We start from the raw sequence: 27,473 nt of genomic DNA on the forward strand, positions 1-27,473 counted from the left end.
TAAGTGAAAGAGCTAGTCAGTAATAAGTCTGAGCTAATGGCTGAGCAGTTTGTAAATAATATAAGTCTCTGTGTGTTTACTTGGGTCTGAGTGGCTACAGGACTGGCAGGTGAGAGAGATTTGTCCTGACCACCAGCAGGCTGGGACATAGGAAATCTTCCAGGTACAGAAAAAAAGAAAAGAAAAAAAGAAAAAGAAAAAAGAAAAAAAAAAAACAGAAACAAGAACAATAACAATAACCAAAACTAAAAAAAAAAAAAGTTAATGTAAATGAATCAAATATACATGATAAAGCAGTTTTAGCACAATTTAGGTTTTGTCTTAATATGCAGTCATATATATAAATAATCCACGTTGCTCTGTACTGACACTCTGAAGGTTCCAGATATGGATCTGCCTCCACAGCTTGTAAAACAGTTTTCCTGTGAACATTGGAATCCCTACAGTGTAGGAGATTCCTCAGGGACACAGAGATGGTATCACTGAAGAAAGTTAAAGTTCAACTCTCTGACATTTACTTGCAAAGAACTCCATAATCCATCTCAGGCTTTGTCACCTGTCCTTCAGTTCCTTGCAACACTCAACTATTAATCTGTATAAAAAATTCAGTTTTTGGAGGGCTCTACTAGAATTTTGACCATGTTCCCTGGTTTTTGTTCTTTGTTTTATTCCCAACCCCAGGTGTGTATTCAGCTCCAGGTGTGCTGTGAGCTCATGCTTACAACCTGCTCCTCTCCAAAGTGGAGGGACTCAGCTCCAGGGTAAAACACAGGTGTGTAATGACACCTCACCTTTATCCATTGCTGGAATTCCCTCTGCAGAGATTTCATCTGCTGTGTGCAATGTCCTCTTCTCTGATGCTGAAAGGATTCCTATGTGACAGTATTTTGAAATTCGTGGCTTCTCCCTTGAATTTACCTCAGTTTCTCAAAATCAGGACACAGACATTATCTCGAAAATACAAATATTTCAAATAATCTTATTTGAATCTGAAAATTAAATACTTTACTATACACCATAACCTCTACACTCGGAGCCTCTGGGAGTTTCACTTCCATCTTTTACTTGGAAAGGCAATCCATTTCTCTGTTTCCTTAGACTCTAATAGTCAAAACCCAAAGTTTTTTGACTTTGTAATTTAAACAACTGTTTATCCCACAGTTCTTACAAGATGATGGCTTCAACATGCCATGTAACGCTGGACATCTGCCATTCCATAAGGGAGGAATCGTCATTAGCAAGGGAAGATAAGAAGAAGTGAGACAGAAATGCAGTGGGAAATCCCACATCTTGCTACATCATGTACATGGCATCTGAGCATCCTGATTGAAGTTATGTGGACTCCAAAGAATTGTGTCAACTCAAACTTCCATCTCTGTGCTCTGAAGAACAGATAGCCTTTGTCTAGACTTTGCCATGTTATTGTCATGAGTATAAGATGGGTTTCCAACACAAATTAGCTGTCATCTGTGTGTTTCATTGTGAATCAGTTCCTTTTAACCTTGTGACAAAGTTCCAAGTTGCTCTACATAGAGTACCTTAATTGCTGTCAAAACCAGTCAAATGTGGAAAATGCTGCCAAGTTATGCTTCTATCTTGGATGGTGCAAGATCCCAAAGCACAGTTCTATTTGTCACTGAGTGCTGCCCTGGGGATACTTCCTTAGATGTGCAGTTTTGAGCACAAAGCCCCTACAATGTCTCTGACCTTTGAAATTAAATTGCACTTCCACTAGATACAGACTTCTATGGATGTGTGTCTCGAAGTGTCAAGGCAGGGGTGTGTGAGTTCATGTGGTTCCATGGAAAGAAGACTTAGAGGCACCTAAGAATGAATCTAGCCTTTGTGGCTGCAGGGGGATCCATTCTCTAAGGACGGAAACACTTTCCCTTTGCCCAGGGCATTTTCATTTTTCTCTATATTTACACTGTAGCCAGCTGATTTCTACCAGAGACTTCTTACCTCTCTGAAATCTCTGACTGAAAAGGGACCAAGCTCCTGTCTCTGCCCCAAATTAATCCCTTCCTCTCTCCACCCAGCCATATTACTTCCTGTCTCCTGTTTGTACAGACCTCCAGATTTCTATGGTATAGCTAGTGGTTAGCTATATGGTTAGCTAGTGGCTAGCTCTACCCTGTGGTCATCAGGCAAGCTTTATTAGTTACAGCACAAATGATATATCATCACATTTCCCCCCTTTTTTCTAAAATAAAGGTTATAACTAATATAAGAAACACTATATACAATGAGCACAATAACTATATACAGTATATACAGACTAATTATATCAACAGTATCTAGTCCATTAACATTTGACAAATTCAGAGAAAATACTCCATTATTTATCCTATCTTGGTGAGTCCAAAGCGTTGTACCTAATTTACCTTCTATCATAATTTGCATTACCCAAACTTTTAATGTCTCTCAGCCCAACACACTTTACACCTCTTTGGTGAATTTCTTTTCTGAATCCAGTAATATGGAAACCTTTAACTATAACTATAGAGTCTTCAATTTCATCAGAGACCCAAGAAAGAAATAATGTTCCCTGAGTAAGAAGGAAGGGCAAGCCAATGGACTTCCAAAAAATGTGAGAAATGACAGAAACAGCTGGCTGCCTGGATAGTCACCCAAGGTTCCTCTGCAATGTTGGGGAATCCATCTTTGGCCTACAGGCCTAGCATATCTGATAGATTTATCTGTGAGGCAGGATATTCTAAAGGGCTGTCCTACCTTGCCTTGGCAAAGTCTGACAGTTGCTTTCTTTTGTGTCTTGCTTGGCCAATTTGGATAGCACACTGTCAGCAGTCAAGGCAAGAATACTTATTTTCTTGCCCCGTGTCTAACTTTGCCACAAGGAATGCAAGCACCATATGGAATTTCTTCAATGTCCATCATCCTTTCTGAAATAGAATGTTGCTGCCAGGACCATACACGTCTCATTGTCATAAAAAAAAAAACAACTATGCTATTAAAACATCTTAAATGACATTCTGTAGTATGCTGAAGTGTTTGAAGATGATCTATCTAAAACATATCTCCATTTGACCTTGAAAACATACCTAATATGACAACAAGTTTGATGATACTAACTACTCACTTGTTTTTCTTTATATCTAAATGAGTTGGTAATAATAAATTTCATGGACTAGAAATTTGCATTACATTGTTCAATAAGTTGTATAGGTAGAATACCTTGATTAAGAGTAGAAATGCATGTATAGTATATTCTAACAAAAATAATCTCAAATTTGTATCAATACACAAAGATCCATACCAATGTAAAAATAGTTAAAACAAGCAGTTGCTTTATATAAATAAATTCAATAATCTACCCCTTTATCCCACCATATCTATATCCCCCCTTTTTCTATTCAGAGTAGATTCAATAATCTACCCATTTATCCTATCATTTCTATATCCCTTTTTTCTTTCTTTTTTTCAAAATAAGAACCCTGAATCTAATATCCCTTTCAGCTTTTTTATTTACCATTACCAATAACAATTTGTAACCAACTTCCCTAAATAATGACAAATATCCATAACCCATTGAAAGATCAAAAATAACCCACTCCACCTCTTGGAAATGTGGGTGTCCTGTTCTTAAACTTACTTCCTTCTCTCTGGGGCCAATAGCATCTTTAGGGAATCCTGAAAAGAAATACTTGGAATAATTATCAAGTCAAAGTCAGAGATTTCATGCAAGGAAACACATGAGTAGGTAAGACAGAAATGCAGTGGGAAATCCCAAATCCTGCAACATCATGTGCATGGCACATGGGGATCCTGATTGAAGTTTCAGGACTCCAAAGAATTGTGTCAACTCCAACTTCCATCCTTGTTCTCTAAAGAATAGCTTTTGTCTAGACTTTGCTGTTTCTGTCATGAGCATATGATGGGTTTCCAATACAACTTAGCTGTCACCTGCATAATTCATTATGAATGGGTTCTCTTTAACTCTGCTGCAAAGCTCCGTGTTGAACTACATGTTGCACCTCAGTGTCTACAAAAGTAATGCAATGTGGACAATGCCATCAAGTTCTGCTTCAATCTTGAGATAGTGCCAGCCCCCACAGCATGGTGTCCTTTGTCTCTGGGCTCTGACCCTGGAGAAACTTTCCTGGAAGTGTAGTTCGAGCCTGACGCTCTACATTGGTCTCTAATCCTTATTGCATTGCCAAAAGATAGAGATTTCCATGGATATATTCTTGGATCAGAGCACATTTCTCGTTGATTCAAATTACCAGGATTGCCAATATTGACCTTAATCTCTCCAATGATTATAATAGATTTCATATTGACTATAAATTTAAAGTTACTGTGGTCATCGAATAAGAATGAAAATGGTGGGGCTGGAGAGATGGCTCAGTGGTTAAGAGCACTGACTGCTCTTCCAGAGGTCCTGAGTTCAATTCCCAGCAACCACATGGTGGCTCACAACTACTTGTAATGAGATCTGGTGCCATCTTCTGGCCTGCAGGGACACATGCAGGCAGAATATTGTATACATAATAAATACATAAATAAATCTTTAAAAAAAAGAATGAAAGTGGTATGAAAAATGCCATTGTTTATCTTGTGGTATAAACATGTCTGTTTAAAAGCAGATAAGCATCCAATCATTTATCATAGCTTGGAGTATGTAGTTCATCCATAAATGCATGGCCCTCAGATTTACTGTGGAAGCAAGATTTTACAGTGTCCAAATTTATAAAACAGTGCCTACCCTCACAGCCATATGAAAGTAGCCAGCAACCAGGATTTCACTGCAGTGCCCTGAGAAATCAGTGCAGGTTCATATGGCTGCTGCTCACTAGGCAGCCAGGTGACCACATGGAGTCAAATGTTTGGTCACCTCTTGGACCCTATGAGCCTGCTGGAGACAGGTACAAACTTCAGGTGCAGTGCAGTCTGTGGTTAGAGCCACAGAACCAAAGTAGCCTCTGAGACAACCACAGCATAGACTATGAGTGCTGCAGTGACACCTGGAACATCACAAGTCAGCACCTCACACCCATTATGACTTCACACCATTGGAACCAGTGATCTTGTCTCTGCACTGTCTCATTTCAGTCTTGGGCTATGCTCAGGGAACCTCATACCTTACGACAGAGATATTTATACCCTGTGTTTATTGCTTCTTTATTCTCAATTGTAAAGAACCTGAATCAACATAGGTGTTCATGAACAGAAAATAGACAATAAGTTTGTAAATATAAATGTATATGTTTATTATATATACATGCAGAGATGTGGTGCTAATTAGCAATAAAGTAAAATCACAAAATATACAGAAAAATAGATGGACATTGAATATATATCAGCTGAGGTAATCCAATCATATAAAGAAATACATTGCATTTTCTCTCCCATATGGTTAATATAAACATTAATATATGTGCATATGTGTATAGATGTAACCAACCGTCTTATTAAATAAGAAACACAGAAACAATGCAAAAGAGAAAGCCGAGAGGTCAGAGCTCAGAGCTGAAATCTCACCCTTCCGCCTGCGCCTGCGGTGTCCCAGCTTCCCGAATCAGGGCTCTATTTCCTGTCTGTTAGTCTATTTAAAGAGACAGAACAAGCCACAGCTATCTCACCTCACCAGTTCCTCAGCTGGTCCTGTTTCCTCAGACTGGAAGCTTCTGTGTCCTCATCCCAATAGCTCTCAGCTGAACTGTGTTGCTCCAAAGCCTGAAAGCTTAACCAGCCAAATGCTTCTAGTTTCTGGTCCTCACGCCTTATATATCTTTTTGCTTTCTACCACCACTCCCTGGGATTAAAGGCTGGCTTTCTGGGATTAAAGGCGTGTGCCACCACCGCCACACTCTTGCTATGGCTCTAATAGCTCTGACCCCCGGGCAACTTTATTTATTAATATACAATCAAAATCACATTTCAGTATAATTAGATTACCACCACATTTGTGAGGAAATGTATATGTGTGTACACTATGTAAAGTAGAAAAGAGAATAAGGTTTAAATATTTGAAGATGAGGAAGGATTTAAAGCAGGTAATGAACATGGTTTGTGAAAGAGGACATATGATAACAGATTGTCAGGTTCCAACTCTGTCATGGACTTTAATTTTCATGGTGTATAAGTGCATAAAATATATTCAGTACAGATAGTGTCAAATCCAGTGTTAATGCCTCAGATTATATTTGGAATATCTGTTCTAACTGCACAGAAGTTCATCACCTCTGTAATTTCACAGGCTTTCTGCTGGGCCACCAACCTGCTCCCAAATCATGACATGGAGACTTATTAGTTATGAATGCTCTGCCTTAGCTTAGGCTTGTTTCTTGCCAGCTCTTATAACTTAACCTGTTTTTCATCCACATTTTGCCTCGGGGCTCTTTACCTTCTTTTTTTCTGTACATATTACTTCCCTGCTGTCTCCATGGCTGTCTGGAAGCTGCCTGGCTTCAGGCCCTGGGGGGTCCCTCTCTGCCTTCTTTTTTCCTTTTCCTCCATCTTAGATTCCTCTTTCTATTTTTTCCTTCTGCCTACAAGCTCTGTCTATCCCTCTCTAGCAATTGGCTATTCAGCTTTTTATTGAACCAATCAGGTGCCTTAAGCAGACAAAGTGAAGCAAATTCAGCATATCTTTATATCATTACCAAAGGCAGCAGAAACAAATGTAACACAACGTTACACAATTAAAGTAACATTTCATAGCATCAACAAATGAAACATACCTTTCCCAAGTTAAAACAATATTTGAGAACACTGTAGTTTTCAGGTATTGTTAATTTTCACATATGAATTATTTTACTTTTAAAATATGTTTAATATTACAGAAAGAAATGAGAAATGGCAGCTGAGATTATGAGTCTCTGCTCTACTATTTAGTCCTAAGAGGGCGCATTTCTGCTATAGCATTTACTCCTGAGGATCGTGTCTCTGCTATACTATCAACTGCTGAGAGCATATGTTTCTGCTGTACTATTTACTCCTGAGTGGGTCTGTCCCTGTTATACTATCTACTCTTGACAGTGTGAGCCTTTGTTATACTATTTACTCCTGAGCTTGGGAGTCTATGCTGAACTACTACTCCTGAGAGTGTGTGTCTGCCATAGTTCTCACATAAACTCATCCCTTGAAAAACTTTCTCCACAGACTGTAGCTTAAAGAGTCATACTCTTCTAGAAGAACTGTATAGCCATTAAGGATACCTTTCCATTCATAAGGAAATATCCTTCTATGTTCTGAGGAAATTAATAACTAGGTCTATAGAGATGTCAAGCTAGAAGAAAATATTGGCTCAAAAAACACATAGGAAACAGGACCTTAGTTCAAAGTCTACTGCTGACCAATTCTTAGACATTTTTCTTAAAAATAGAACCTTCCCACACACCAGCCTTTCTGTTATTAACTATGATGGAAATTAAAGCTGGAAGCATAGACTCCCTTTGTTATGCAATCTAGAGGCTTATTTGTTTCTCTTTGTTTCCTATAATGTATATGACTTTTACAGGTTAGCAAACTGATATTAACAAAACTGATATTAACAAAACTAAAAAATGATAGAAGGTATGTGATGTATAGTCTTCTAACTTCCTACCCACCTAGGTCATATGACTGTTACTCTCCTTCCCTAACTTTCATAATGATGGATAACCAGGAACAACAACAGCTGTGATCTCTATGGATGTAGGAGGGAGGTCAGGGAAGGTGGTGAGGCCACTGTTCACCTGTTGTGCTCATGGCAAAGCCAAGTGGAAGATACAAGGTGAGTCTGGCTGCATCTCATCTCTGCAAAGCCATCCCCGTCTCTTTCCTGAGGTTACACTGATACAGGGCTTTTTAGTCCTTAGCATCTGAGCCCTTCTGGGAGTCACTCCCTTGATCCCTCATGATGCCTTCCCAGTAGGATGCTGACCCTCTGTAAACTTTATGACAGCCAGATTCATGTGCTGTAATCACTGCTAAAACAAGTCAAGTTTGGACATATCCAAAACCAACGAGGTTTAAGATGATATTAGTTTGGGAGAATTGAATACATGCATATTGAATGTTTTACTCAAATCTCCACATTCCTTCACCTATTGCTTCTCACCCTTAGAAAAGAACATTGCTCTTCCACCTTCGTGGGCCTTTTCTTTGTTATTTCTTCATTCCACTTAGTGCTCCCTCCAGGTGTAGGGGACAACTGACTTCAACCCAAAAGCCTCTCAGATTGTCTCCCTCAGGAGTCATCAATTGCCAGTATCTAGAAGGTGAGAGACATATGGAAGCTCTTAGGCAACCATGCTTATTGTGTGATGGGGCTTAGCCTGTACAAACTCTCCATGTAGTAATAGACACAGCATGCTCATGCATGAAACGGTGCTGACATTTCTAGCAATGTTTCAAGGTTCTAGAAATGTTTCAGTAGTTCTTCTGTCTCAGTGCATGCTGCAAGCCACAAAAATATACAAAGTAGGATCTCAGGTGATTATGACAAAGCTAATCCCTGAAATAGGCCAAGGGCCTTCCAGAAGTCAAGCTGAAGCTCAAGGAGCCTTCATGATATTTGGCTTTTGATTATCAGCTGTTTCCTGCTATGAGTTTCTTGTGTGCTATTGTAGCTTTTCCATCATTGATTGGGCACCATTTTTCTTCTACTAAAGGAATATTTAGATAACCTTCTGCGCTGACAGCTATGCACAGCCAGAACCCCGGTTCAAGCCTCCCTGTATTTATCGTCATTGGCAGCATCTGACCAGGTCCATCCCCAGATGGAGGAAAGTACCTTATCAGAGATACCTCTGTACTCTCTAAGAACAGACTTAAGCATCCAGGCTACCCATTTGAGAAGGTCTGGCCGATGTGACAATTAAGCTTAACATTCTCCTTTCCCAAATCTTACCTCTAGTTCCAGATCTCCCTTTAACTATCACCAGAGGCATCTAGCTGTGCACAGGTTGCCTAGTGACTGAGCATACTTCCCCCACCCTGCAGAAAAACAGCAAATAGCTTAGACAGATAGGAGCCACAGGAAAAAAGAAGGCAGTTTTATTTTTTCCCATTGACCTAGCAACTTGCAGATTCTTAACGTTTTATACCAATCACATTTAAGACTATATTGGAGCACATAAGATCCCTCCTCTTAGATATTACCCAAATTTAGCCTTTAGTTAATTCATTTCTCCATTAGCTACTCCTTTTGGGTTGCAAATGATAATTAACAATTACTGCCCCTCTATGTGATTCTTATCACCCCTCCATTTGACTCTGGAAGCCTGGTGGTCACTGCCTGAGGAAAATTCTTACTTACCTTTATAACCCCATAGCATTCAAGCCTGGAGACCTTGCTTGACCAGGGCTTTGCTATTGCTTGGGTTTATAACTGGACTCCTGAGAGACTTTGGAGAACAGAGAGATGGAGAATGGAGAGGAATAAGGAGGATTTTGACCAGAGAGAATGTGTGGACAAGATGGAAGATGAGGAAGAGTCAGATGGGGAAGTCCTAGCGGGGCAAGAACAAGATGAGAAGACCTAGATGAGGCAGAATTAAGATAGAATTTAGAGGAAGCAGTAGATAAATATAAAGAAAAATCAGGCAAGAAAGGAGCTAGGCACGAGAACAGAACTGGAGCTGTGTATACAGGATGTTATGCCAGAGGAATTAAAGCAAGTGGACTATAGAGCTCAGTGTGCTGAGATTCTATTTCCTGAAAATAGTCCTTGCCGTTAGTAGTTCTCTCTCCTGAGCCCCTGGGATGTAGAATATTAAGGCCAGTCCCTCTGATAATATACAAGACCTGCAGACATCTACCATATCAGGCTCTGACATTCTTTCTATTGCTTTTCCCTTAGGAATCAATGACTTTTGACCTTAGATGTGTGTAAGGGACCTCTTCTACAATGTCTGACACAGGTGTAGCTTTTAATTAGGGCCTTCCACAGGCTAAAATTCTCTGTACTTTGACCAATGTGCATATGTGTATTATCCTCTATCTACAACATAACTAATATTTTCTGATGGGTGTTGAAAAGTACCTGACTCTGTGCATATAAACAACTTGGGTTCATTTAGATATTATGCATTTATTAGAATAAAGGCTTTAAAAATCTCACTAGGTCTTATCACCTAGCCAGGCAAAAGTATATCATGAAATTAACATCACATCAGTTCCCGTTTGTGGAATGAGCTTCAAATCCAATCAGGAAGTGATTGGTTCCTCTGATAACTTCCCTGCCATTATTGCTCTATGGGCACTGTTGTTTTTTATGAGGCACAGCAGCTGCACCTGATGCCATCTCTGCCTCAGCTGATGACTGTGTCTCTGCAGCTGCTGCCTTGATGCTGCAGCCTAAGACTGGAAGAGCCTTCTTGTAGTTTTAACTAACTCTCTATCCTTTTATTTTACCAATAAGAATTCCAGAGTTAAATGATGGATGAAAACCTGCTAGCTCAGAGACAGCTTCTTAAACACCAAGGGGAGATATTACAGGAGCTTGGATGACTCCACTGGGAAAAACAAGAGTAACTATGACACAGCCCAGATATCAGATTTCAAGAATCCAGTGGATAAAGTTAGGACATGGTAAAGGTTTCATGGAACATTTATAGTTACAGAAGAAAGGGACTCATTAATCAAGGCAAGTTTCAAACACATTGCTTCAACAAACTGTTGGATGTGACAGCAAAGAGAAGTCTCTACTCTTCTCTGATGACATTCTCAGCATTTTTGCTATTGGAAGTTAGAGGTTCCTGTTGAAAATCCAAAATAATTAACCTAATATTCTCTACTATGGATTAATTAGAAATGGATAAGACCTGAATTATCAGCAAAGATTTTACCACACTTCACACACTCATGGAATTTGTAGTCAGAATGAACCATTTGATGTGTTTTAAGGGCTGAAAAAGTAAAAATTTAAGACATTTGAAGGATTTCTCTCATTGATGAACTATATCGTGTTGAGTAAGGATATAAAAATTAGCAAATTCTTTGACACATTCCCCATACTTTTAGGGATTGTCTTCAGAATGATTTTTTTTATGACATCTAAGGGTTAAAGATAAGGAAAACATCATTACACTCTTCACACTTTTAGGGTTTCTCACCAGAATGAATTCTCTTGTGTTTCATAAAGCCTGAGTGATACCGAAAGCCTTTGTGACATTCCTCACATTTGTATAGTTTCTCTCCAGTATGAAGTGTTTGATGTTCCTGTAGACTCCTAGAATAGAAAAACCGTTTGCCACATTGTACACATGTATAGGGATTGTCTTCAGAATGGATTGTTTGATGTCTTCTCAAAGAAAAGGATGAGTAAAAACATCTGCCACAGTCTTCACATTTGTAGGGATTGTCTTCCCAGTGAATTATTTGATGTCGTCTGAGGGATGAAGGTGAGTTAAAACATCTGCCACACTGTGCACATTTGTAGTCCTCAGAATGGATTGGTTGATGTTTTCTAAGAGATGAAGATGAGGAAAAACACTTGCCACACTCCTCACACTTGTATGGTTTCTCTCCAGTATGGACTCTGTGATGTTCTTGAACGTGTGAAAAGCAGGAAAATCTTTTGCCACACTCTTCACACTTGTAGGGATTGTCTTCAGAATGGATTATTTGATGTCCTCTAAGAGATGAAGATGAAGAAAAACACTTGCCACACTGTTCACACTTGTAGGGTTTTTGTTCAAAATGGATTATTTGATGTCGTCTAAGGTATGAAGATGAACAAAAACACTTGCCACATTTTTCACACTGGTAGGGTTTCTCTGCAGTATGAATTCGCTTATGTACCTGAAGAAATGATGGTTCATAAAAAGCTTTGCCACATTCTATACACTTGTATGGTTTCTCTCCAGTATGAATCCTTTGATGATGTTTCAGCACTGAAAAAGTATAAAATGCTTTGCCACACTCTTCACACTTGTAGGGTTTCTCTCCAGAATGAATTCTTTGATGTTGCTTCAGCATTGAAGGATAGTAAAATAATTTGCCACATTCTTCACACTTGTAGGTTTTTTCATCAGTATGATTTTTCTGGTGTATAAAAAGTGATTCACGAGTATTAAAGGTCTTATGACATTCTATACACATATAGGGTTTTTCTCCAGTATGAAGTCTCTTGTGTATGGAGAGTGTTTTATGAGAACTAAGGCCTTTACCACATTCTTCACACTTGTAGAGTTTCTCCCTTTTATGAATTCTCTGGCGTTGAATATGCAGTGAGTTAAAATCAATGGCCTTTGTGTAAATGTGATAATCATTGGTGGTTATTCCTGTTGAGCAAAAGTTGAGATATCATCAGAGGCCAGGAAATAGTCTTCATACTTAATGTTTGTCTTTTTAAAGGAAACATTTACTTATATATATTGAAGCATCAGTGAGAAACTACAGTACACTTCAAAACCTATAGTCATTAAGCATAAATGATAAAATATTGGAGGTAGAAATAATCTACACTTCTACCATAATAAGGGCACAGCCAAATAGAACATAGACATAAGGTATATTATACAAAATTTAAAAGCTAAGTAAGTTGTAAGGGAATTTTACCAATAGAAATAAACCCATTAGCCATTAGAGATGTTCTATGACTGGAAACCCATGAAATTATAAATGAACCAAGCCAGGAAAAGAGAAAGTTAATTGTGCCTGTGTGAATTTGTAACATCTAAATGCAAAATTATTATTCACATAGAGTTTTATTTTGGAAAGTACAAAAGATATGCTGTACAAGAAGTAGATGGTCCATAAAAATATTGAATTTATAGCTCATAAATTCAGGACAATATTTTGTTTTATTTGGATGACAAGAAAATATAAATCTGAAACATGTCAAGTCCTGATTTAAAAAAAAATCTTCAGATTCACCTGTGCATTATACAACATTTACCAGAGACAACATATTTATCAGTGAATAGATGGTAAAATGACTGATTTCCTTTTTTTGTTTGTTTTTGCTTTTTCAAGACAAGGTTTCTCTGTGTAGACCTTTCTGTCTACCTGGACCAGGCTGACCTAAAACTTAGAGATCCACCTACCTCTGATAGTTGAGAATATCAAGGGGATCCTTATACCTATGCTTACCACCCAACTGGTATGTGAACTACATGCCAGTTCAAATGGCCATGTCTTGTTCCCTGGCTTTGAATTTGCTCCTCTTAACAAAGCTAATCCCAGAGCTGAGATGTCAATGCCTGATTGTGTAAGGAGTCCTCAGCAAAGTGGTAGATAATATATGACAGAGGCTCTGCCACAAAGCTAGTCAGCACAGCAGGGTGAACTATGGCACTCATTTAAACTAACTGACTTGTGGGATGTGTGAACCCATTACATCAGGTAAAGAAAGCAATATGGCCTGAGGAGGTGAGGTTTCCTGTGAAAGTTCTCCGAGAGCAGTCATTAAGTATTACCTTCCAGAGACATCTGAGACAAGCTCCACTGATGTGTAATAATCTTTTTGTACAATATGAATATGTATTACTCTCATTGCTAATAAAAATCTTATTGGTCAATGAAAGGTAGGATTTTCTAGACAGAGAGAATGTTAAGAATGGTGGAGTGAGGGGCTGGAGAGATGGCTCAGAGGTTAAGAGCACCGGCTGTTCTTCCAGAGGTCCTGAGTTCAATTCCCAGCAACCACATGGTGGCTCACAACCATCTGTAATGAGATCTGGTACCCTCTTCTATGTACATAATAAATAAATAAATCTTAAAAAAAAAAAAAAACACTTTAAGAATGGTGGAGTGAAAGGAGTTGCCAGCAAATGCACGGAAAACAAGATGAATGCACTGTGTTGGAAGAATGCAGTGCCATATGGCACAAGGTTGATAGGAGATATGGGTTCACTTCAAATGTAAGAGCTACCCAAAAATGAGCCTGCGGCACTGGCTGAGCATTTACAATTAATATTAAGTGTCCATTTTGGTTATTTCAGAGTGCCTTTTGGGACAGGAAAATTCCACCCACAAATGGCATTCGAACCTGGCACACCAACACCCACATAAGACCTAAGCAACCTTAAAAATATTCTAAATAGGCAAAAAACTGAGCCGAACAGGGCTTCCTAGTCTTTTGTCTTTCATGTGGGCCGCAGTACAGAGATGCATCTCCTGGCAGCTGCCTACAGATTAGAGCCACCAGCATGAGCCCTGCAAGCACACTGTGTGGTGGGTTTAGGGTTTTGCTCATGCAGACAGAAAAGGTTACAGATGCTCAGGAAAGACAGATTCAGATTTGGGGTAAAAAATAAATGTGATACGCTATGTTTAAAAGTGTGCATAAGATTGAGGGAAAAACAAAGAGGGTATAGACAGTCTAAAAATATATACATACTTTTAAAATAATAAAATAAAAGTCCTTCAAGAGGGAATAAAGTAATACAAAAATGCCACATAAACGGGGGAAATACACAAAGTGTCTGGATTCTGTATGTTATTGTCTTATATTTGGATTTCTGATTGCTAATGAAGGAACAACACTTGCTAAGACACATGGGACAATGAAAACTGCTGGATTAAACCAACCTGTATATTTTAAAAATATCATGACTTTAAAAAAGAAATCTAAAAATATGTTACTTTGGGAGATAGGTTATGTTTTTATTTCCACAGGACATGAGAGGCTGTGGATTCATTCAATCTTGATATGGATCAGGTTTGATCCAGGAGGAAACCCTGAAAATACTGGCTATAAACATAAAGAATATAAACCTAAAAAAAACTACAAAATGCATAATGTATATTTTACATGCTTAAACATAAAAAAATCAACCTTGGCTAACTTGAGGACAACATACAGTCTATACTTGTATTAATACAAATATCTATATTATCTTTAAAATTTTATATATTTTCAGAGCAAGGAGAACAGACAGCAATAAAAATGTATAGCCAGATGATGGAACATCTCAGTGCACCTCTGTTGCACTCTCCTTAGAATTTTGCATTTACAACACTTTCAAGGCTGCTGACTGAGATGATCCAATATCACAGACTATCCAGCCAAGACCTAACAATTATCCTGGTTTTCTCAAGGCTTCCCCAAAGATACCAGTGCCCACAGACAGCAGGAAGTAGTCCAAAGAACAAAACCCACATTTCCAAAATATGGGTTACAAGTGTTTATTATCATTTAAGGGGGATTGGTTACATGTTTTTATTAGATTTTTTTTAATGGAAAACAAAAGAGTTAAAGTCAAAGATTTCTTTCTAAAGGAAAAAGGAGGATATTGTATAGAAATGATGATATAAAAGGGTAGATTATTGAATCTACTTTAAGCCAAAAGACAACGATTAATTTCAATATATTTTACATTGGCATGCATTTTGGTTTATTGATACAAATTTGAAGTTTATTTTGCTATACTGTATGCATATTACTAATCTTGTTTAGTGTATTGTGTTTATACAGCTCATTTAAAAATATAATGTGTAATTAAAAATACAGGTTAGTAGTTAGTCATCTATATAATCAAACTTATGTTAGATATGTCTTCAAGGTCATAAGCAGATGAATTTAGATAGATAGATAGATAGATAGATAGATAGATAGATAGATAGATAGATAGATAGATGATAGATAGATAGTGCTCAAACACTTCAAAGATCAACAGAATATGGCATTTAAGATGTTTTAATAACATAAGGCTGGCATACCTGGCACAGGACTGCACATGGCCAGAGTCACTACCCTGTTGGCTAGATTTTCCTTTCTTTTCCCCATGCCCTCTGAGGGAGTCTGGGATTGTTCTCTTGCAGCCTATCTGCAACAAACTCCACAGGCTTTTGGACTCCAAAAATCAAAGTAGTTAGCCGCTTTTGCATGTTCCTCCATGAATACAGCTGGCTCTTTGGCTTCTTCCCTCTCCTGGTGGGTGTGCGCTTTCCCTAGATGGGCCACTAGCTCAGTTGCCACACTACATAGCTGGTTTAACCATTGATTGGGCTTCTACTGTTCTATGCATCAGATCTTCAACATCAGCAGCAACAGATTTGGTGAGATGATTGGGATTTTTTAAAAGGGGAAATTAGTTAAAAGAGAGTTTTGTCCCACATTAAAAGATAGAAAATACTATTACAATAGAGGGAGTTAGGTCTCTATATGGTAATACACTGGATGGTTTGAAAATGGAACAATTAAATGAAAGGATAATTAAGGTAGATGGGAATTACATAATGTCAATTATAAATATTATCTGATCATTTTGTTTTATCACTAAAGATGTTGGTTAATATGAGTGTTAAGTGACAAGTCTTACAAAACTATTAAAACAGATCATAGAGATATTCAAATCCAGACAGAGGAACTTAAAGGTAAACCAATCTCAGCATTGCATTATAAGGTTACAGAGGAACAGCCTAAGGTTTCAAACAGCCAACCTTAATTTATCCAGTGACCTTACAGGAACTGCCAAATGACAGATATCCTCAAGGCTGTGTAAGAGCTGACTGGATTCCTGTGCAAATGTTAGATTTGAGGATATTCAAAGAACTGATAGTCTCATATGGCATTCATTCACCTTTGTAAAGCAGATGTTAAACTCATGGTCAACTTGTAATACAGTTATCCCTGAAGACTAGAAAGACTGGGTTCTAGCAGTCTTGAAGGCTGGTCCTCAAGTGGAGGACCTGGAAGAAAGATGAGGCTAAGATCACTAAACAATGAAGTAGGGCTAGAGGTATGGAAATCTCCCAAGACCACATTCTTGGAGAGGGCAATTATGCTAATGTAGAAAGGCAATCTCTATATGATGAACATACCCTGTCTTTATGTCACACAGCAGCCTTGAATGCTTGGGACAGAATTGAAGAAGTAGGAAAGAAAATTGACTTATTTACTACAGTTATACAGGGCCCAAAAGAAACCTTCAATGATTTTTTTTAACAAACATTGACTTTGGTGATAAATAGAATGATACTAAATTCAGAAACCAAACTAATAATAATTGAATCTCTGCCTTTTGAAAATGTTAATTCACAATACAGAAGGGTAATTAGGCCACTAAAGGCAAGATCAGCACCCACAGAAGAATGGATTTGAGATACAGTCAATATTGAATCTCATAACCATAATGGTGCCTGGATAGGAGAAGTGGTTTCCAGAAGTTTGAAGAAAAATCATGTTAGGTATTTCAATTGTGGTAAATAAGGTCGCCTAACAAAGGATAGTGCCCACAGCATTGCTAAGAATAATCCAAACAGAATGCCCCTCCCTTCTGGAGTATGCATAAGGTGTAGCAAAAGATGACATTCAACCAAGGAATGTAGATAAACAAGGGAAAGACAAAGTAACCTTTTGTCTTCCAGAAATGCCCTGGGGGGGCAGTCTCTCACAGGCACCTGTATCACATCTGATTCAGTCATTTCCTGTGACCATGGGGAAAACTCATTCCCAGAGCAATGAAAGAACTTAATGCCTGCTGTAAAAAAAAAAAGAAAGAAAGAAAGAAAGAAAGAAAGAAAGAAAGAAAGAAAGAAAGAAAGAAAGAAAAAAATCATACTGCTCTGGATGATATAAGACCTTCAGAAGATAAAACAAAAAAATTCCAGAGAAACAGTAAAGCAAATATTTTGGCAAACTTCTATAAATGAACAGGGGCCAAAGTTAAAAATGTGAATAAATGACATTGTCATTGAAGGTCTTGTAGACATAGGTGTGGATGTAACAATAATTGCACCAGAATCTTGGTTATTCTATTCAGGAGATACATGTTCAGCTTTTAGGGAACAGAATATAATCTCAAGTAAGAGTGCAAGATGGGTCTAATATATATGGCCAGAAATACAGAGAGGACTATTAAAGCCATATGTGACTAATATAGCAATGAATTTATGGGGATGTGATTTGTGACATCAATGATATACTCAGATTAACATCCCTCAAATCTCAGAAACAAACCAAAACTATAATATATTTCTTGGAATAATATAAAAAGGTATCATAAAGTATAGTCATCAACCATTCAGGTTGTACAAGATCAGGGCACAACAGCTGCTGATCTTTCAAAGGCAACAAAAGCCCTACCTTTAAAATGGATAATAAACAAACCTGTATGGATTGAGGAATGGCCTTTAACATCAGAGAAATTATAGGCCTTAGAACTAGTATAGAAGCACCTAAATGATCAGCATACTGAAGAATCAACCAGGCAAGAACTGGAATTTTCTTATATCTGTTATTAAAAATAAATCTATCGAGTTCAAGGTCAGCCTGGTCTACAGAGTGAGCTACAGGACAAACTCCAAAAGGAACACAGAGAAATTCTGCCTCAAAAATAAATAAATAAATAAATAAATAAATAAATAAATAAATAAATCTAGAAAATGGAGAATGGCAAGAGATCTAAGAGCTGTTAATAAGATGATTCAGCCAATTGGCTCTCTACAGCCTGGAATTCCTTTGTTTTCTCTGTTAACTAAAGGAGGACCTCTAATAGATATTGACTTAGAAGACTGTTTCTTCACTATACCTTTAAAAAAAAGGATAAAGAAATATTTTTCCTTTATATTTCCTACTTAAAAATTTCAGCCTCTTAAGAGATATCAATGGAAGCTTCTCCTACAGGGATTGTTAAATAGCAATATCCCATGCCAATATTTTGTACAACAGCCATAGGAAATGATACATAAGCAATTTCATCAATCTATAGTTTACCATTACATGAATGGCATTTTGCTGGCTGATTCAAATATAGATACTTTAGAAAGAATGTTTGAGGAAAGAAAGAAAATTGTGCTTTGTTAGGAACTACAAATTGCTCCTGAAAAGATTTCAAAAGCGAGATTCTATTATTTAGGGTACAAAATATGTCTACAATAAATTCGACCCTAAGAGGTACAAATTAGGAGAGATTGATTACGGACTCTTAAAATTAATGAATTAAAACAGCCTGCATATTTTAAAGATTTGTTGTCCTCAGAATGGAAACCAGGATATGTGTTACATTAAGGAAGAGGTTTTGCTTTTGTTTCCTCAGGAGTAGAAAAGCTATGGATAACATCAAAATTGAAAATGATTAGATTTGAACAAGAGAAACCTCTTAATTAGAAGAGATGATAGTTCATCAAATAGCATGGCTGTTCAATCTAAATTAACTTTAAGACTAACAAATGCTTTTCATTTGATCAGATATAACTTTCAAAAAAGGAATCTCCCTGAAGTTAGGCTTGGGAAGGGATTTTGGTTTTGTCTTTTCCAGGAAAATGAAGACACCCAATTAAGGAATCTGAAGAGCACTGGACAAATAAGACATGTGAAGTAAAAGGACAAATATCCAGGGGAAAAAATGTCACAAAAAAAGAGAGTAAATGAGCATGTTAGTATTTACATCTCCAACAGAATAAAATTTAATAAATCTTCCCAAATCTTCCCAAATGTTTGCTTCTACTTTTCTGCACAGATAATGCAAATAGTCATTTTGTATTCCCTTTTCAAATGGAAACTAAAGCTAGTTTGGAGTTGGATTATGGCTCTGTCCTTCTGTAAACCCAAGCATGATTGATAAAGAAAATCCAAAATCTCTGTATCAGATCAGAAGAGCCACCTGATATGGGACAAAAGAAAAAAAAAATTTGGGGACCTTTTATATCCACTAAGCTCTAATCACTTGGTTTTATTATGAATCTTTAATACTTTGTTATTATCACAAAATTTGTAATATATATATATATATATATATTTAACTTTTGTCATGATCATATAGAGTATTAACTAATTCTAGAAACAGGCTTCATCTAGCTTCTTGTACATGATTTTTAGTTTGAATTTCTCTCGGGTAACTAGAAAATTAAGTTTTTGTACTCTGGATGTACATAACTAATATTGATCCTTTAATCACTTTGAGATCTTCTGTATCTGACATTTAAAATGTTTAAGTTATTTACAGCGAAGGATAAACTTTTCTAACAGTGATCTCCAAAGTCTCCAAATGATGATTGGAACCCACAATGATGACTCCACCCAGACTATGGTAATGACACTAAGCTGACAAACACCATCTAAAGATCAGCTTTAGACTTCAACCTGGTCAGGAAAATTTAAATATGACTAGCTGAAATGATCCAGCCTCACAGACTAATCTAGCCAGGAATTGAGATAAGCGCTGCATTTTCCTGTTACACAGAAACTGGACAACAAATAATACAGCTACCTCTCCAAGAACTTGATAATTATCCCAATGTTTTCAGGGTACCCTAAAGATTTCACTGCTCAGACAGCAGGAAGTAAATTTAAGAACAAAACACCAATATTCCCAAGAGGTGATGTGTGTAGATTTTGGTCATTCAATGGATTATGGATGTTTGTCATCATTTAGGGTGGTTGGTTACAAGTTGTTATTGGTAATGATTAGGAAAAGACTTGAGCAAAGGAGATTTGATTCAGGGATCTTGTTTTGAAAGGAAAAACGGGGAATATAGTTATAGTAGGATAGAAGTGTAGATTATTGAATCTACTCTGAAAAAAGGGAGGACAGATATGATAGGATAAAAATATAGATTATTGAATCTACTCTGAAAAGAAAAAGGGGGTATAGATTGGATAGAATAGGATAAAGAGGTAGATTGTTGAATCTGATTTTCAACAAAAAAGCATCTACCATTTTTAAATACTTTACCTTTATTTGGATTTTTGTATATTGATATAAATTTGAGGTTATTTTTATTAGAACATACTGTACATACAATTCTACTCCTGTGCAAGGTATTGTACCCATGCAACTCATTTAACAATATAATGAAAATTACTAGTCCTTGAAAGTTATTACTATAAACTATTTAGGATAATAAAGAAATGGAAGGTTGTTAGTTAGTCACCAGTAGCAAAAAAACCCTTTGTAGTCAGGTTAGGTATGTTTTCAAGGTCAAAGAAAGCTATATTTTAGATAGACAGGTCATCTTAACACGCTTCATACATCTATAGAATGTGGCATTTAAGATATGTTAATAACATAGGTTCTCCGCCCCTTTTTAACTAACAATGAGATATGTGTGATCCTGGCAGCACCAATCTACTTCAGAGAAGATGATGGGTGTAGCTAGAGTTTTCCTGCCTTGCCCACAGTCAGGACAAATCTCTGTCACCCGCCAGTCCCACAGCCGCTCAGACCCAGCCAAGCAAACACAGAGACTTATATTGCTTACAAACTGTATGGCCGTGGCAGGCTTCTTGTTAACTGTTCTTATATCTTAAAGTAACGCATTTCTACAAATCTATACCTTGCCACGTGGCTCGTGGCTTACCAGCATCTTCACATGCTGCTTGTCCTGGCAGTGGCTGGCAGTGTCTCCTTCTGCCTTCCTGTTCTTTTATTTCTCCTCTGTTAGTCCCGCCTATACTTCCTGCCTAGCCACGACCAATCAGGTTTTATTTATTGACCAATCAGAGCAACTTGACATACAGACCATCCCCCAGTACAGCCAAGTGCAGACCATCTCAGACACCTGCACTCAGGCCCATGGTCCTAATCATCCTCTATGCAAACCTGCTGAGTAACGCCACAAGGAACCCAAGAAGGGCTCCCACAGGACATACATTAACATCCCACAGCAGATGGGCATTGGAGAATCTCCATATGGAGTTTCCTTTCCTTGTGGCAAATGTTAGACACTGGGAAAGAAAGTGCCCTTGCCTCAACTGCTGACTGTGTGCTGTCCAAAATGGATAAGCAGGACACAAAAGAAAGAACTGCCAAACTGTGCCAAGAAATGATAGGACAGCCTTTCAGAATCACCTGCTTCACAGCAATTTTTTGTTATATATAGTTTTACTTTGTTAAAATTAAAACATTCCTTTTCAATTAGACAAAAACGAGGAAATGATGTGAAATAATCTTTCTGCACACTGTGAGGATGCATTGCTTTTGTTGTTAATAAAAAGCTGATTTACCCAAATCTAGGAAGAATTTTTGGGGCAGAGAGAATACTGGGAAGAAGGGCAGAAGCAGAGGAATCACCAGGATGGAAAGGAGAAAGAGATAAACATACCACATAGAGAAAAGGTACTGCCAAGTGGCAGAGTGTAAATAAGACATATGGGTTAATACAACATGCAAGAGCTAGTTAGTAATAATCCTAAGCTATCAGCTGAGCACTAATTAAAAAAAGGGGGAACTAGGGACTCATCATTCCTCCCCACATTCTATTCTTTCCCTTGTTTTATATATTTTAAATTTTTATCAGTGGATTCTACTGGAGTATCTGCTGCAGATAAGCACTGGAGGGCTCCTGTTGCAAATCATCATCTGGAGCGATGGAAGGATCTTTCTACTGGCACTTAGAGGAGACCCAATCTGGTGTTGGTGTGGGCCCAGGGCTCTGTTTATGTCTTTCCCTCTTTGGATTCCTGAGTTCTGTGTGTGTCCACTGGCTGCTGCTGAAGCCCTACATGGCAGAGACCTATTGGGCCTTCATGAAAAACTCTCCCCTTCTGATGCCAATGGAGATTGAGAGCCCAATATGGCCAGCCTTGGCAAGCATTAACACAAGCCTAAGAACTGTAGACATGCAGTTGGATTCTACAGAAGGTAATGCATGGTAACTACTTTTTCAAGTATGTTTGAGAACGTGTCACCCAGACACCTTAGAGAATAAGGATAACCCTGAAGGTCACTGACCTCCATTTGTTAACAGTTGCATGCCAGCTAAGCCTTTTCATTTTCACAATCCTCTTCAAGCTGGTGTAGTACCTACTTTTCAGGAGTGGCTGTGTACAACATTTATTGGCCTCCTGAAATTCATTTAGCCCCCTTTGAAGATACCTTAAAATTTCTGAGCCTGAATGCAGCCATTATGAGACTATTAGTTATGCTCCTTGTGAGCTGCCTGGTTTTTCTTTATGGTTCTTAGTCGTTCTTTTGCAGAGATACCAGCTTAAGTCGTGCTGGGATCAAGAAAAATGAGCCTTGAGAGTTCATGTTCCTGGAGGTGTATCGATGCCAGTGGATGCCCATACGCTCCAGAAGAGATTTTGACATCGCTGCTGCCATTGTTGCTGTTATAGTAGTGGTGGCCACTGCTGCTACTGTTGCTGGGATTACCATTTCACAATTGCTTACTACACCTAGCACAGTGGAGACCCTGGCAGCAAAAGTAGCTACCACAGTTAGTTAATTTTTCATTCTATTGGACATGATAAATTTAATTCAATAGTTATATACAATTCAATTGGCTTTGAAAATTATAAATTTATAAACTCAAGACTTGCTTTTGGGATACCATCTTACAAGGAGTCCAATTTGCAATAAGGCTCATTAAGGAAGGGAATGGCTCAGTTGCCTTTAGCCTACTGGCTATGGTTGGGTTATGACTTCTGTTGGTCTTTTCTGTGTCAAACACACAGATTACAAACCCAGCACCACTTTGAGATCTTTGCAGCTGTTATCTCTGCAGCTCACACACGATTGAGCCTGTATGATAGAGTATTTAGAGATGGCTAATGCCTGGGGGGCACTCACCAACCTAAGGCAGAGTGCCTGTGTGGCCTGGGCAGGTGTCTCCATGATGGGTAAGGTGACATCCTGACGTCCCAGGCAACCTAAGTCAGAATCTCATTTTCTAGCAAAAGGGGGACCTGTAGGGCCCTGGCCCCTGTTTTGGGTAACTGCTGCCTTGCTTGCTGACCTTGACCTTGAGATCCTCCCTGTGCCAATTACCTGCCTGGTTCCACCCTCCTGAATGCTTAAGGGAAGTTCCTTGTCCATATATCCTGCATAATGGGCATTAACAGCTTAGATGCAAGATTGTAAAACATTGGTAGCAAACTTCTGCCCTATGGGGTTCTCCTATTGTGCTGTAAGCCTGAATTTAAGACCTCCTCCCTCTTTCAATAAACGGCATTAGTCAAAAAATAATAATAATAATAATTTTAAGTCTCCAAGTAGTTATTTGGGAGTGGCTGGTGGGACAGAGCTGATAATGGACCTATGAAAAATACCTCCTACACTCCACAGTCCAGATCCCATTACAAATGTGGAAGCCAATGAAAGTACATACTTAGAGGAAAATTGAGAATCAGCAAGAGACCTTGAGAAGAAGAGACCACAAGATCTCTTCCTACCATTAGATTCACGATAATGTTAACCAAGAGTGCTTCCTATAGGACTAGCCACAGGGGCTACTCTGACTGAAGCTCCAACAAAACATTTTACTATCACTTATGTATCTGGGAATATCAGGTATATACATAAATGTTTATAATTTCTCTAACAAGCTGAGACTTAGAATATATCCAAATATCAGCTATACCTAATATATGATAAATATATTAACTTGAAAAAAGAAAACAAACCCAAAATCCTGTGGAGCCTTACAGCACTCTCCACCCTAAATCTACTAACTGTCATGAAAGAGAGACACACAATCACTGTATCCAAAGTAGTTTGATGGGCACCCTTGAGTCAAAAAGGTAAGGCCTTGTAGCTCATTCTGTCCTACTGTTCCTAGGTTGAATGGCCAGACCCTGCTAAACCAACTGGTGGTAAAAGTGATGAAAATACCAAACAGCCTCTGTTAAATTAGTGCACTTACGGCCCACTTCAGCCTATTTATACAACATGTTAATGCTTTGACTCTTCCCTAAGATCAGTGTGGAATGGACTGAGCAAAGTGGCTCAGGTTTGCATGAGTTTTATCCAACTGCTCCCCTCCCCCAAATTGTTCTAATCGACAGAACTGAAACTGTTGAGCTTTCTGTCTCTGCCTACCTCTCAGTGATGGAATTGTGGGTTTGGCTTAATAAACCCAATCATGCTCACTTTGGTGTAGCGATCTTTTTGGCATGAGTCTACTCTCAACTTCCGCAAATAAATGGCTCTCAGTGTGGCCAGCATGCAGTTCTTGTTCCCTGCACCTTACACTTTAATGGAGACACAACAACACCACCCTTAGAAGTCACTGTAAATAGAGGAACAGCTCTCTGTCGGGGAAATACAAAGCTTAAGAGGGTTAACCATCATAAAAAAATGAGAGATTTTTCTTTGACAAGAAAAACATGGAGAGACCTAGAGAATGTTTCCCATAGCATCATATATCAAGGCACATGTGAAACCCTGTCTTTCTGTTAAATATTTGGACCCAAACCCCTCATTCCTACACACCTGGCTGCACGTTGGCTGCTGCTTGTCTCTTCACATCTGAAGATTCTTGTCTTTGCTCCAGAAATGTCACCAGGTGTGGCTTAGACACAGCAAGACCTGATTGTAGGAAACAGGGAGAAGTTGGTTTATGTGTTCTTTTACTTGGAATTGTCATGTGCCTTCCAGTACATGGGTTATAAGGAAAGAGATGATGTAGTAAATGATTGAAGACAATCAGTTCCTTGAACGTTTTCTGACAGGATCACTACACCACATAAAATCTAGAATTTATAATATCTAGATTCTGAGTTTCATTTAAAGGGAAAAGAACATCAAAAGTGAATTATGAAACACTTTAATTCATAAGTGTGCTCCAAGTCTCATGCCACTGAATTTCTAACAGTCCCACTAGAATGAAGGACATATACATCCAACATAGAAAAGTTAAACACAAAAAGAGAACAACAGTGAAATGATTCTTTTTTTTTAATAATTTATTTTTATTTTTCATACGCATTGGTGTGAAGATGAAGTTTTAATTTAATTTTATGAATAAAAAATTGGAGGTCAGATATCAGGAAAAGAACCTGAAAGATCAGAGAAGCTGGGAAGCAGCCACCAGTGACCTTCTACCTCTTCCATTTCTATATTCAAAAGAGCTGAGATCCTGTCTCAGCCCCTTATCACTTTTTGTCATTCTCTCCACAATCCTCCAAACCTCTATGGTCAGACAGTGGCTAGCTCTGTCCTCTGAGCTAACTTTAGCAAGCTTTATATGTGAGAACACAAAAAAATATCATACAGCATGAAGGTGTCAGCTATTGGGATTACAAATAGCTGTGAGCTGCATATTGGTGCTGGGAAATTAATCCAAGTCCTCTAGAGAAGTATTCGGTGCCCTTTACTATGGTGATATTTTGTTCCTCAAAATATTGTGCACCCTAAAAACTTATCTGTGGTCAGAGAACAGAACAGCCATTAGATATAGAGGCCAGAAAATGGTGGCACACACACCTTTAATACTAGTATTCTGAAAGCAGAGATCCATCCAAATCTCTGAGTTCAAATGCCACACTGGAAACAGCCAGGCATGTTAACTGTGGGAACCTGTTCTCGGGTTCCTCATGGCTTTACTTAGCACATCCGTATAGAGGATGATTAGGACCACAGGCCTGAGTGCAGGTGTCTGAGATGGTCTGCACTTGGCTGTGCTGGGGGAGGAGGTCTTTTGCTCCACCCCTTGGCATCTCTATAAAAACCTTGGGGCAGAGACAGTTGGGGCCCGTTGGAAAAGGTTCCAGGCCCTCTTGAGGCTATCCTTTATTTTCTATCTCTTTTTCTCCACAATAAATCCTTCTATCTAATATTTCCTGCTGCTCACACTCAAGAAAACTCTGGGGAGCTGTGGTGTTGGTGGGTAACCGCCCCACAGTTAACACATGCCTTTAATCTGAGAAAGTGATGGCAAGAAGCAGAAAGGTATATAAGGGTGAGGACCAGGAACTAGAGCCTCTTTAAGCCTATAGCTTTTAGCAGCAGTTCAGCTGAGATCCATCTGGATGAGGACTTAGAGGCTTCCAGTCTGAGGAAATGAGATCAGCTGAGGAATTGGCAAGGTGAGGTCAACTGTGGCTGGTTCTGTTTCTTGGAATCTTTCAGCGTTCACCCTAATACCTGGCTCCAGGTTTGTTTTTATTAATAAGACCTTCCAACAATTCATGCTACTCTTTACAACTGAGCAATCTCACCAGCCCCAAAATGATTTTTAATACAGCCATCTTCCTAATTTTTCTGAAAATGAAGGATATGAAAATGGCTTTTGAAATGCTCCCATGAGATACCGTACAAATTGAGGAAGCCACATGTTGATGGTGAAATAAGAATTCACTATGGATGAGAGCCTCACCAAGGAAATCAAGGTTGCTGTAATTCTCCAACATCACATCCCTGTACAAATTCCACTGAGCAGGCTCCAGGCATTCCCTTTCTTCTGGAGAGAAATCAATGGCCACATCCCAGAAGGACAGTATTTCCTGAAATAAAGATCAATGAATGATATCACACTTTTAATTAATTAAAACCACTAATAATATAAATACCAAGATGCATTGGGCTGGAGAATTCTCCTGTCAACTTGACACTAGCTAGGGTCATTTGATAACAGAGAAACATAATAGAGACAATGCCTACCTGAGACTTCCTGTAGCTAATCCTAGGCGGTATTTTACTAATTACTGATTGAAATGACATAGCACAGCCCATTATGGGTGGTACTTGTCCTGGACATGCTTTTCTATGTGGTGTAGGAAAGCAGGCTAGGCAAGTCAGTAAGCAGTGTTCTTCTGTGGCCTCTGCTCCAGTTCTTGCCTCAGGTTCCTGCCTTGACTGCCCTCAGTGATGGACAGTTACCTGAAGTTGTAGTCTAAATAAACCCTTTCTTCT

General features: G+C 38.4%; 1 protein-coding gene and 1 long non-coding RNA gene across 3 annotated transcripts in view; one reads left to right on the forward strand and one right to left on the reverse strand.

Annotated features, from left to right (window-relative positions):
- Positions 1-1,456, forward strand: part of LOC143268735 (uncharacterized) — a 38,556-nt gene extending 37,100 nt beyond the window's left edge. Inside the window, exon 2 of the long non-coding RNA XR_013044854.1 lies at positions 1,162-1,456. This is a non-coding gene — a long non-coding RNA (uncharacterized LOC143268735). The remainder of the gene's footprint in view (positions 1-1,161) is intronic.
- Positions 1,457-2,113: 657 nt separating this feature from the next.
- Positions 2,114-27,473, reverse strand: part of LOC107399327 (uncharacterized) — a 34,258-nt gene continuing 8,898 nt past the window's right edge. Inside the window, exons 2-5 of one of the 2 annotated variants that reach the window (XM_076552261.1) lie at positions 26,938-27,064; positions 25,053-25,148; positions 11,064-12,233; positions 2,114-3,651 (exon numbers count right to left, since the gene is read on the reverse strand). In XM_076552261.1, coding sequence (XP_076408376.1) covers positions 3,416-3,651; positions 11,064-12,233; positions 25,053-25,148; positions 26,938-27,064 — 1,629 coding nt within the window. In that variant the 3' untranslated portion in view covers positions 2,114-3,415. Of the gene's footprint in view, positions 3,652-5,034; positions 8,219-11,063; positions 12,234-25,052; positions 25,149-26,937; positions 27,065-27,473 lie in introns of those variants that run through there. The other variant, XM_042261851.2, reaches the window with a different exon arrangement.

This window comes from Peromyscus maniculatus, chromosome 15 (genome assembly GCF_049852395.1).
Source record: "Peromyscus maniculatus bairdii isolate BWxNUB_F1_BW_parent chromosome 15, HU_Pman_BW_mat_3.1, whole genome shotgun sequence".
In the NCBI taxonomy this organism is placed as follows: domain Eukaryota; kingdom Metazoa; phylum Chordata; class Mammalia; order Rodentia; family Cricetidae; genus Peromyscus; species Peromyscus maniculatus.